Genomic DNA, 12,913 nt, shown 5'->3' on the forward strand with positions numbered 1-12,913 from the left:
TTTAACAATAATGGTTTCTCAGTGGTTTTTGATAACATTTTCAAAAACCATTTGGCAAAAAAAGTATTTAAAAACAAAAGCTAAAGTGATACAATGTGAAAATGGCAAAAAATACACTCCAAACATTTTTATTGCAAGAAACAAAAAGCACACAACAACCTATACAAACATACATATTACTAGCTATAGACAGACAGATGTAGAACATGGCACCATGTTCGATTGTGCAAACCTTGAACCTACATGATCTAAAAATGATCATACATTATCTGTACAACACAAAGTCATACAGGAAATATTCTAGCATATTCAATATGAAATACAATGCATTACTAGGCATAAATACCAATATTCACATTAGAACTGTGCAAATGATAGCATTACTCAGTTTTTACTATGCTGAATCAAATACATTGTATTTACAACATATACTATGTTTTGCTGGAAAATATGTTAAGTTAATGTTTGGAAAATTAAATGTAAGGCTACATTGTTTATAATTAAGTGCAGTGTGTAGAAAAAAGTGTGAGATTGTGTTTTTACATACTGCTTTTGATGTTCCACTCACTGGTTCAGTTCGACTTCTAGAAGAAGAAATAAAGGCGATCAGAATTTAAAAGAAAGCACTTGTATCCAATATAAAGCAGTGAAAACAGATGATAAAGCCTGAACATCAAAATACTATGTTCTGATAATCTAGTGAATGTGGAAGTTTATTCATATATACAAACTGTTCTCCCTTGGTACATTCATAGAGACTAAAAAACAAAAAAAAACCCAAAAAACACATTTCTACTTTGTCAAAAATTATTTTAAAACTTACATATATAGAACACAACAGTGCAAATTAAAGTCCTCTGATATTTTGACTCTGCTACGTAAGTATCAAAAACATGAAGTCTGTGCTACAGCTTTGTGTTCTCAAATAATCACCCATCTAAATACAAAGCTAGCTTTAGCCAATCTGCATATTTCCAGTATAAATAGGGATCAGATACAATATTTTAATTTCTGAGAAAGAACAGTGATAGTCTAGACACTTTGAAGTGTGAATTTTTACTTAAGCGAAAATCGGTCATCTGACAAAGGAATAACAAAAATGTCAGCAGCATACTCTTTATAACAGTGTTTCTTTGTGGAAGCCCAAGCACTGTGTTCAGTTATCTACTATATTTAGCCATGAAAGTGCCAAAATATTAAATGTGTTACATATGCTACATTGACTAAAAATAGTAGTAGAAATGTCACCTGAAAGCAGTTTCTAGGATTTTGTGCGATTTAGGAGTCCTGTGACAGAAAAAAAGGTCTTAATTGCCAGAATCTTGAAAATGCTACAATATTTTAGGAACTATTTCTTATTACATTTGAAAACTTGCTGAGATTCCACATACTGATTGATCTGTATCTGCATGCTACTTATCATGAATCAGACATGCAACTATTGACATAGTTAACAAACAATTCATACAGTCATCCAAAGTGTCCCATGAGCAGAGGCAATTCAAAGTCTGCTGCGGAATTTGTGTGTACATGGAAAGGCTCATGCTTCCTTCCAATGCTAGGAAACCTCCAGGCTCACAGCTATAGCCATGTACTTTCTGAAGATGAGGACATGTAAGGAAATACTTCAGATTACCACACAATCATTTCTTAATATTTCTACCTTGAAGAATGTAGAAGAGGAACAATGCATTTTCAAAGGCCTCTACACTATTATATCATATACTTGTATTTTCCAAGTGTTAACTACTCTACCAATTGTTTCTGTAGTATTACTAGTTAAAGGAACAGAAAGCTAATCTGCCTGGTTAATTTTCAGGGTTAGAGCAGCAGTGCCATTTTTTCCCCATCCCCACATACAGATACTTATTTGATCTTTGATGCTGCTAGCATCTATCCTCTCATGTTAGAGCAGGATTACTATACCAGGAGAGGGTGCCATCCAACCAGAGATGGAGGATGCACTGACATAAGACAGCACCAAGCATATATTTTTAAGTTAGCCTCCAAACAAGGCAATGTTTAGAAGCACAATACTGCATGGTCCAGTATTATTAGGTAGAGCCTGAAAGCACTACAACTGCAGTAATATGCCTAAAGCCTACATGCAGAGCCACACAAAATCAACTATTTTGCTTGTAAATGCTTCATGGGTACCAGGATGCTGCTGTACTGTTTGTTAGAGACATACCATAACTCATCAGTATACTTTTTTTTTTCTTGAGAACCAACATTAAAAATAAGGCATGGCAAAACCACAAGCTAATAACATCTGCTAACTGTGATGCTGAGGCATTTCTTTAAGACAMCTGGAAAAACATGACCATTCAAACAACGCTAGTCACTGTTACAGAAGTGGACCATATGAACAAATGAAGGATAGCAATAATCCTGTAGTCAGGATTTCATTTGAATTCTTGTAATTTTAATCAATACATCTGATTCTGTTTTCCACGAGTCCTAAGAATTTAGAATGAACACCTGGAGCTCAGATACCAGCTCAGGCCAAAAAAGAATTAGAAAGATAACTAATTACTCTTGCTGGCATGCTGAACTGCTTACTGAGTTTCAAGTTCAGAAAATATTAACTATTCTTTCATCACACGCAAAAAGCAATACACTTAAGGACGTTTTTCTTTTTGCATCGCCTGAAACAGCCATTGTCTTTTAGAAACTAATACGAATCAGGAATAAGACTTGTTTGCACGGCTCATCAACCGGCAACCCTCGGTCTTTCCTCTGTTGTTTACTAGGCAAAAATTTGGKGCATTAGAATACCTGCCATATCCCAATACAAAAATGCAAGAAATAGTCACACATTGAGAAACAGATTTTTCTGAGATAAGAACAAATAAAATTTACACTGCGTTGCATATCCATGGCAACTATAAAAGCAATATGAGTAACACATATAATAAGGAATCTTTCCATGTACAGGAAACAGTATCTACACCTAACGTCTCACAAGATCAACCCTRAGAACAAAGCCAATAGAACCATCTTAAAAGTTATCATTGCTAGAGATTAAACTGATGTCCCAGTAAGCCTAAAAATTTAAGTTCACTTTGGGACAAACACGAATATCTATCCCACTGCAACAAAAACTAGTAACAGCTCTGCCAAGAAAGATACAACATGAATGCTTCTGGCAGACTAAGATCAGTCTAAAAAATAAGTTAAACATTGAAACCCTCACAAAGAATACAATATTTTATGGATACTTACATAACATATGTTTTGCTCGTAGCTTTAACTCCTCCAATAGGGATTCTTCTAACAATTACTGATGAATTCTTAGGAATCAGGGCATTATCATCTGTGTATTCTGAAAGCAACAAAAAAAACCATAGCAAAAACCATCAGTCTCAATTCATAATAATGTATATTAATATATAGTTAGATAGCACTTCAGAGACTCCCTTTAAGGATATAAAAAGGGAATTTTATATGTAATGGTGCGCTTTTATTGCCCACACAAACTAACAGTAAACTTAAAAAAAAAATCTTGTTGCTTGTGTCTGATTATCAAATCTAAAGATTTCTTTAAGTTGAATTCCAACAGCAAATAATTTCAAATATCAGTAAAGGAGAGTCTTACTAATGCAAAAGGTTCTTTCCTATTGTAGCTTAAGTTGCTTTTGCTTCTGTTAGACTACAAAGCCAATATATCTTTGGAGAAAGCCCACAGCAAAGTTCTATAGGGAAGAAACAAGCACTTCCATAAATCGCATTGGCTTGCTCCACAAGACAGGTACTTAACTGAAGCATGAAAACTTACTAGTATTGTTTTCATAGTTGACAACTAAGAACAACTTGCCTACACTGCTAGTGTTTCCACACAGAACACAGGAGAAGAGAACCCACCAACTGTTTGTTTCTTAAGTTTATAAATCAAGAACAATGGCATTTTTCAGCTACTTAGTACTTCACATTTAAATGGAGACTAGACTGACATTGTTGGAATTCTGACCACAGAAGTTACTTATTGTCCCCCCTGCCCCTCCCCAATAGGCCAGAAGTGGCTTAAACAAAAGTGGTCTCTCTCCTCTTAAGCTAAGTGACTAGTTTGAATTAACCAAAACAGGGGTGGAGGGATTTTTTTAGATTCATTTTGCGCAGAACAGAATGACTGAGATAAAATTAGTTACAAAAACAGATCTTAAAAAGACCTTAGAAAACAGCGTGTGCCTGAAGCTACCCATACTTCACCTTAGCTCACATTATGTTAGTTTTTTTGAAAAGAAGAAAGCCTTTTGACCTTTTACATAACACAACAACAAACTACCTGAGAGACCTTCAGACTGAGTAAGCTTAAAACGCAAAGATCTCTCCATGAAAATGGCTTGTATATTGTATTTACACAAGCTGGATATGACTAAACATTTTAAAGCAAACTCATCAGGCATTCCCTATAACCTACCTATAGTTTTAAATATTAAAAGCCTGTACCTTTGCAGGCTGAACTGGAAGAATGGTCTGAAAACCCAAGGCACCATACATCTCCATCTGCTGTCTGTGCAGTTTTGCCCAGTGATCATATGTGAAATAAGAGTATTTCATTATTTACGCTTCATTTTTCAGTATGTTATTCTTAGAGACAGAAACCTCCCCTAAACCAAAACATACATACGGAGACTACTGTTTTAACAATGAAACAGAAGTGTTACTTCTTTTTCCAGTGACAGAATGCTTCTTCAGAAAAAAAAATGAAAATAATTCCTGATCTTTCCCTAAGGAACTGAACAGGGAGCAGCAAGTTTCTTCTGGACTTTGCAGTAGTTTTAAACTGTGGAAGAAAGGGCTACACAAAAATAGAAGCCTTTATAGAAGCCATATTCGGAAACCAACCCCCAGAGCCTTTCTCAAAAGGGAAACCTAACAATCACATAACCAGCTATCAATAAAGGTTTTCATTAGGACTTTTTGATAGAGGGAAAAAAGGGAGCTCTAACAGTACTAAGACCTAGATAAACAACTGAGAGATCATGTCAGTCAATCCCGAAAGCAGCTGTTTCTACCTGCTGAATAAAGTCATATAGAACATTCTTTTTGGTCCAGATCAGAAAAAATGGATTAAAACGTCAAAGAACTAGAATAAGCAACAGTGGCTCCATAACAARATAGAAGTTTGCTACGCCTATGCCAAACCAAGGATTTGGCAGTTCAGCATAAGATTAAAATTGACACCACCTCTCCTAAAAAGAAACCGTAAATACCATGACAGCAGGCTACCTCAGCTGCATGGTCTAGACATCAGTTGAAAAACAAACAGAAGACAGACACTATTTTTCRTTTGCATTACATGTAAAGACAAAGTATCCAGGAAAACTGCAGGTTCAAAAACAGCAGGCCAAAGAACTGCACGAGTGAATTGGCAGAGGCCAATTCAAACATGCAAAAAAGGTGCAGGATGCATGATGACGACAAATTAATCATTTTTTAGTCGTTTGTGACAATTCAGGGACCATTAGAAGCAATGCATTAACAGCTGCCTTCCAAATAAGCTGTGTGTGCGCGCACACATATAAAATATTTTCATTCTGCAAATTAAGTGTACTGTGAAGAGAGCTCCAGCCTTTCAGCCACCTATATAGTCTGATACAGAAACAAATTCATGCGAAATATCAATCTGTGCTTTCAGTACACATTTAATGAGATCAACTGAAGAGTGCTACTAGCTTGAAGTAAAAGCTTTATTTGTATAGGACATTTATCATGGCACTTTTTTGTATTTGGTATTTAATTATCCCACAAGCTTGATCAGGGTGTTAGAGAATTTGTGAAAGAGCGATCTCATGCAGGAGACTGCATACCTGACAGTTACTTCTATGAGGAGACTTGATACCAGTTAGCTTCAATACATTTATTTTTCCTTTGCCTTAAATATTTTAATTCATTTTGGTAATGACATTTCAATAAAAGCACAGTCAAACAATGCAAAGTAAGTTGTTAATTTTTTTGTAAATAGGAAGACAACTAAAGATGAAGTGCTATTCTGAAGTCCCCTGAAATTTTTGTTTGTTCAATTTGAATTTAACAGATGCCATCTCAGACTAACATCTCAGCCTAACTGGCATCTCCCAGCAGCAACCTGTTCAACATGGGGAACAATAATCCCTAGCAGGGACTTGGCAACTACCAGGATCTGCAAAGCAGTGTCATTCTGCAGACCCTGCCTCACCACATGACTCAACATCTGCAAAGTGAGCAGTGACGCCATGCTCAACAAGGACACTTTTCACACTTGCCCAAGCAGAGCTCTAACAGGACTGTTTGACAAAGCAGGAGGTAGCCGTATTGCTGATTACTATTCCCTTATAGAATATAGAAATTGTTCTATTGTCAGTGATTGTCAGTAATTGGCTACTGGGGTTTTGTCTACATGAGCTGTGATTAAAAATAAGGATTCAATTAACAAAGAAAGCTTGGGGAGGAAAAAAAAAAAAGGAAGATTCAGATGTTACATTAAGGTCAAAAGTACAAGAGACATACCAGTCTAAAACATGCTGTCAATTTCAGAAAAAAATAGCTTTCTTGAAAGGGTCAAAGGAAAGGAGAATTTCAGGGAATGGATGGAGGCACACTGATTAACAAACACACACACAACTATTTGACTACTGCTTCATACCAACTAAAAACCTTAAATGAGCACTATGTTAGCATGGGCAATGTTTTTCCTGCAAACAAAACCAAGAAAAGTATCAATAGCTCAGGTTGCATTCTGAGGTTTATACTGCTTTGCATTTAACATGCGATTTAAAAATCCCATTTTTAAACTCACCTATAGTAATTCTCAAAAGCTGCTACAATTTTAATGTGTCATATGCATGTTATACTAATAYACTGTTGACCACAGAAAAGTTACTACTTTTTTTATTACTTGACCTGCTTTAATCCACCATTTTGAGTCTGACAGCATTGCAAAAGCATCTTTTTGAGCACTGCCTAGAAAAGTACTTTCATCCAGATAAAGTACAGAAGCTCATCACAACAGCAGGCATCGGAAGGCAAGCCTACGTGGGAAACTATAGGCAAAAGCCTTTCTTAGGCTTGGATGCCTTCCTAATCAGCTATTACACTGCTGGCAGAAGGATTTGCAGAGGTAGAGATGAAAATGACTACTGACATGCAAGACTAGCAGCCCTACCAGAAAACAGGAAAATTTCTAAGAATGTACTCCTTCTCCTTAGCCACTTAAAACTATGCTCCCTYATTACCTCCAAGCTTTTCTTCTGTTCTAATCAACGCTCATTTATATACTTCGTGGCAAACAAATAATCTGCGTAGCTAGCATTTAAAGCATTGCCTTGAAACATTCTGATTAATTGCCTGGACTATCATTTCTGGATTTTCATTCTCCACCAGAATAGATATCAATGATGTAAATTTAACCCTGGAATACTCCCATTTCTTGAGTTCGCTTGTTCAGTGATCCAAATGGTCCATGGGACTTTCACCTACACCACTGCTATACAGTAGTGTGCTACTTAAGAGCACCTGTATGATTTTGAAACAGTGAGTCAGTAAAGTCTAACATACTTTCAGCCATTAATCTGATTATGCAGACTGTTTGAAGCCTTAATGTCTTATTGGCTTATTGACACTGCTTAACACTTTTGTCTATGACTGGGGGAAAGCAAAAGCAATGTACTAAGAGACCACACTGAGCTAACCCTTAGCACCTGCAAAGCAACATTAACTTGGCTGTCACCACACTGACAAGAGGGACACAGCTCCCAAACACCTTGGTGATGGAGTTAAAACRGCTGACTCCCAGACAGACAACACATTTGAGCTCCACTGTAACATAATGGTTATTGAACAGGTATGTGGCTTAACTTAACCTGAATACTGTGAACTACATATCCTTTCTAAAAGCTCTACATAACAGTGCTGCATGGCAGCCCAAGATTCAGTTGCACTCTGGGATGCTGTTACAACAATCCCTTAAACTAGCACTGCAATACAGAATGGCACAGTGATAGACAAGATTTAGAAGTTGCCTAAATATCTTATCTAAATGGTAAATTTGCATTTTGTTGAAGACATCCTAGTACATGGACAAGCATTAGCTGTGAGACCAAATGACTCAAAGTTAGTATGAGTTTGCTTTGGAGACATCACATAGTGGCATTACTACAGCTGTCAACTGTAAGCTGCAACTCTGAACTCAAGCAAGTCTCGAGTTCAAGAGACAGTCTTAAAAGAACATTATTTTTCCTTATAACTACTCATCTCACTATAATCAGCCAGGAGTTTGATAGTTGCATTTTTGGTTCTTTTAGTTTTCTGTTTTGCCAGATAAGTAGAACAACACATTCTCTGATTTTTTCAACCCAGAATGTTACAGTGCAGGAAAGAGTGCTCAAGAAACACGAATTCTGAAACTTGCAGTTCCTTCTTAAAGTCATGAGAGTATCTATTACAACAGAGATGGACCAAAACATTCAGATTTWAAAAAAAAAAAGTGCCAAGTTTAAATATATCATTCTTGAGTACATTAGTTTTTAAAAGGGAGTTTTGCCTTGGCAGAACACGCAGAGTAAGCATAAAAGCTCTCCTCCCTCTCCCCTCTCCCTTTTTTTAAAATGGGTCCTGCCATCGCTCTGCCTCTTTCCGGCATCTAAAGAACAGTCCATCTTGTCTGTTTTTTCACTGACATTTAAGTTTCTATTTACTTTTAGCTTATATTAGCATTGCTTCTATTACCGGACTTCTATTATGAAAAGTAACAGTTAATGAATTTTAAAAGGTTAAGTATTTTGAAAAATCTGAACAAATAGGCCATCTTCACTGATATTTCACCTTGTTCTTTCCAAAATCATTTAACATTCAGTCAGAACTGCAGCATAAACAAAATTAAAAAAAAAACCACAACACTTTTGTCCACATTTAAGTGTGAAAGAAGGACACATCACCATCTGGACAAATATCGCAGTTCTTCAGGATTATATAACATCTAATCCTCCGTCAGCTCTAGCATGCATGCTCTCTATAGCATACAAAAAGCCTTTAAAAAAACTTCATCGCAAAATTATTTCTCCCAAGTCAGCACCATAACTAACTCTCAGAAAAACATGCTGACAACACTTACCAGAATGCTTGCGCTCTGCTTTTGCCTCATACTAATGCTTTAAAACAATTGCAATAAAATGCAGCATGAATACTATTTAGTACAATCCAGCTTTCTTGTTTAAACCAGTGCTGAAAAAAAGTGGAAGTACTTCTGTATTTTTACAATGACCTATCAGAAATCTATGTATTGACAAACAATGCAAAATGGTAGCAACTGCTTCACTCATGCAGCCTCAGCTTATTCAAACCAGTTCAGGTATTGAAGCTTATATGAACAATATACGGAGAAATTTGAGCAAATTCTTTTGGACAGTTTCTTTGGCAAATCTCTCAAATACAAGACTACCTATGCAGAAACACAGAAGGTCCACCAACTGCACGTTAAGATTTTGTTTAAAAATTCTTGAGTTCATTAAAACAGGAGAGTAACATTTAAGGCTTTATAACCAACTCTACATTAAATTACACACTGGGTACACAGCAAGCTTATCAAAGAAATACTACCATTAAACAATTTGTTAAAGGAATACAGCTTCAGGGAACTGCACTGCCTTTTAAGGATCCCCAAATACTCGGGTTTGCTAGAGTCATTACCAGTTTGAACCAATACCACTGTTTGGTTATCTACTACACCACAAAATAGCCACAAAACCTGGGGTAACTGCACAATTTGCTAAACTGCAGAGCTGTTAAGCCTGCTAGTGAAAACTGTATTAGCTGAACACTGGTAAGGATGTTAGAAGTTCTGCATGTAAGCAGAAGTGTGTTTGTCTTGTTAGATCATTGAGCGATATCACAGAACCTCAAATTTAACCTAAACTGATATTATGGACATATATATTCCCTAAATGAAGTGGATATAAAAAGCAAGAGGGACTGAAACCTATCCATTTCTATTAGATTATTTTGAAAATCAACAACAGAAAGAAGACAGACTACATCACATCCTGCTTATTGCATTGTCCTCCCTTCCCAAACAAAAAAATTAAAGTTCCATGCTCCTCCCTCATCATTTCACTGCTTTTATTCTGTAATACCCAGGCCTCATTTCTTCCAAAAGTGTGCCCCCCCCCCACTGCAAAAGTTAAAAACCAAATTTCTCCAGAATTCCCCAATGAAACACTCCTTGCAGGTGAGTGCTACAGCAACTATTTTCATTTGTCTTCAAAAACGTTATTAGTTTTCTGGCATTTTAAATTACTCATCAAGAGAAGAATTTTAAACATCCCATTTAGGCAGAATATCCTGTTCTAATTTTTCTTTATGTTCTTAAAGGGATTTTAAATGTCTAATGTGTTCAATAAAAACTGAAATTCAAATTTATATATACAATTTGGTGTATATAAATATTATATTCAAATGCATCATCTAGCTTTGCTCTGAAAAACACTTTTTGTATTTTTTACATGGAAACCACCATTATGAAACTCCTATAAGCATCCATATCACCAGTACTATGTTCAGAATTTTATACTCACTTTACAAATATCAAAGTGCGACATAAACTTCCTAAAGAGGATCTTGTCAACTTTAAGTGAGTGATGCTCATTAAAATAAGAAAGATGGACAAAGCAGCTGAATATTCCTTCTTTAACTCTACCTTTAGCCAACAACACATTGAACAACCTAAGCTAGTGAAGCAGATACTTTATTCAGAGAATTCTGTGCTGCCTTCTTACATAATTACTTTATAAGCTTGATAGTAAGTATATAAGACTAACATTCTGTGAGGTTAATACATTTATGAGCATAAATAAGGAGTAGCCTAAAAAAAAAAAAGTTATATGTACTCTGTAACTTTGGTTTCTGTTCATCACCTGCTACTAAAGTATCTCTGCACCTGATTTATTTCAAAAAAAAAGTATTTCAGTTTTTTGGGTTTTTTTTTAACTTCTGGTAATAATAATTGGGCTCCATCACAGTTTGTTAGCATTCAACGTTCTGTTTTTAAGGCTCTCACTGTTTTAGACAGACTAGACTATTGTAACAGTGACATCAGCCAGCTGGTCATTCAGTCTGCTAGCATTTGTGAAGCTGAAAGAACATTAGTAACTGCAGACAAAATTCAAAGACCTTCTGTAACAAAGCCCTTAAAGCAAATTAAACATCTGTACCATTTACCTTAACACCAACTGGATCGAGCACTTCTCAAAAGCCTTTGTCAATTTTGTTCAATACTACTATAAGAATTCTTAGACTTCTGAAATGCAACTACCTACTTACATATGTTGGGTGATACAACAGCATCGCTAAGCAGGCCCTCAACCATAAACTATTAAACCTCTTTACAGACATTTTCCCGAATATAACTGTAATATCTCTAAATAACAAAAAAGTGTTTATATTTTGATAAACTTATTCTATTAAATCATATTCTAATATATACTGATAAACAGTGAGCCTTAGGTCCAACCATTATAAAGGTTAGAGATGAAGTTGCAGTTACTGCAGTGTAACTATTAACTGCTGAAGTTTTAAAGTATTAAACAGGAAAAGGAAAAATCCACCTAGAACGCATTTTAAAGAAAAGACTGTTGAAGAGTGTCACAGAATCACTGGGCAAACAGAGAACAATTTTTTTAGTTATTTAAGAAACGAAAACACTTCTAAGAAATCTTTTTTTCCTGAAAAGTCACATCCCAGATCGCCCCCAAAAACAAACAATCACATTCAGAAACTTATCAAGAAGGTAGATCACCAACACAACCCGAAATATTACACTAAGTAATATTAAACAATACTCTTACCACTGAGAATCCAGCACCATTTATTAGAATCAGAAGACTTTCTCACATCTCAAAGAACATTTCTTATGTATTTGTTTTTATAAATACTCTACCGTAAACTTCAATACTGCCCTGACATGGTTAATATGTAGCACGAGAAAAAAAAAAAAAAAAGGTTAAAAAATGATGAAATGACACTCAGAAGCTTCTGAATGATAATGTCATCGGTGAAAAAAAATTACATTAAAAGGAAACTCCAAAGTATAGTTTAGATACAGAGGACACTCTTGTGCAAGATGCTTTTTAAGAGTCTGCAAAGATTACAGCTTACAGATACACTCGTGATCCAAGACATTGCTAGAGAGTACTATTTCTGCAACAGCCACAAAGTCGGTTTTCCAATGTAATAGAGAAAAAACAGGTGAAGACAAATCAGCAAAAAAAATTTTTTTTCAAATAATTAGCCATTTATACATGTATACAAAAATACATGATATTTGTATCACTTTCAACTTTCTCTTCCAGATTTCAAAGGAATCTGGCAAGTTTGTTATTAAAAGATAGCCTCCCACATTTCCTTATCATTTTTACTAGCAGAGCTAGACGAATTCCAGGAAACCAGAACTTCTGTAAGCAACGTACGTCCCATATCAACCGCCGACTCTTTACACCYAGGTCCGAGTCTCAGGCACACGTCTAGAGGCAGTTGTTTCTCTCAGAGGAGCAACGACAAAAGAACAGCTCCGTCAGGCCCCGAGCACGGGTCACACCTACCGATGGCGGCCGGGYCCCCTCACGGCTCCCCACTCCGCTCCGGGCCCCGAGGGCGGCCGCGGCCCCCCCGTACGCGGCCGCCCCGCCACGCGCCCGCCGCCCCCACGCACCTTCTTTGGTCTGGGCGTTGGTGATCTGCAGGTCGCAGTCAGCCGCCTTCAGCTTCTCGCGGCCCATGATCTGGCGCTTGAGGTCGCACAGAGAGATGTGGAGGCCGTCGAAGGTGACCGTATCATAGTTCAGCTTGGAGGAGAACTTGTAGTGGACGCACGACATGGTGGGCGCCGCGCGGGGCCTGCCGCGGCACGGCGCCGCCCGGGGCGGCCGGCGTCGCGGGC

General features: G+C 36.8%; 1 protein-coding gene across 9 annotated transcripts in view; it reads right to left on the minus strand.

Moving 5' to 3' along the window:
- The window catches only part of RBBP6 (RB binding protein 6, ubiquitin ligase), a 34,030-nt gene extending 21,136 nt beyond the window's left edge, over window positions 1-12,894 (minus strand). For 3 of the 9 annotated variants that reach the window (XM_026086225.1, XM_026086237.1, XM_026086211.1), the window contains exons 1-4: window positions 12,686-12,894; window positions 3,226-3,325; window positions 1,249-1,287; window positions 548-584 (exon numbers count right to left, since the gene is read on the minus strand). In XM_026086225.1, coding sequence (XP_025942010.1) covers window positions 548-584; window positions 1,249-1,287; window positions 3,226-3,325; window positions 12,686-12,851 — 342 coding nt within the window. In that variant the 5' untranslated portion in view covers window positions 12,852-12,894. Of the gene's footprint in view, window positions 1-547; window positions 585-1,248; window positions 1,288-3,225; window positions 3,326-12,685 lie in introns of those variants that run through there. The other 6 variants (XM_026086231.1, XM_026086220.1, XM_026086250.1 and 3 more) reach the window with 5 other exon arrangements.
- Window positions 12,895-12,913: the final 19 nt, after the last annotated feature.

Source organism: Apteryx rowi, unplaced genomic scaffold, assembly GCF_003343035.1.
Source record: "Apteryx rowi isolate R43461 unplaced genomic scaffold, aptRow1 scaffold_119, whole genome shotgun sequence".
NCBI lineage: Eukaryota > Metazoa > Chordata > Aves > Apterygiformes > Apterygidae > Apteryx > Apteryx rowi.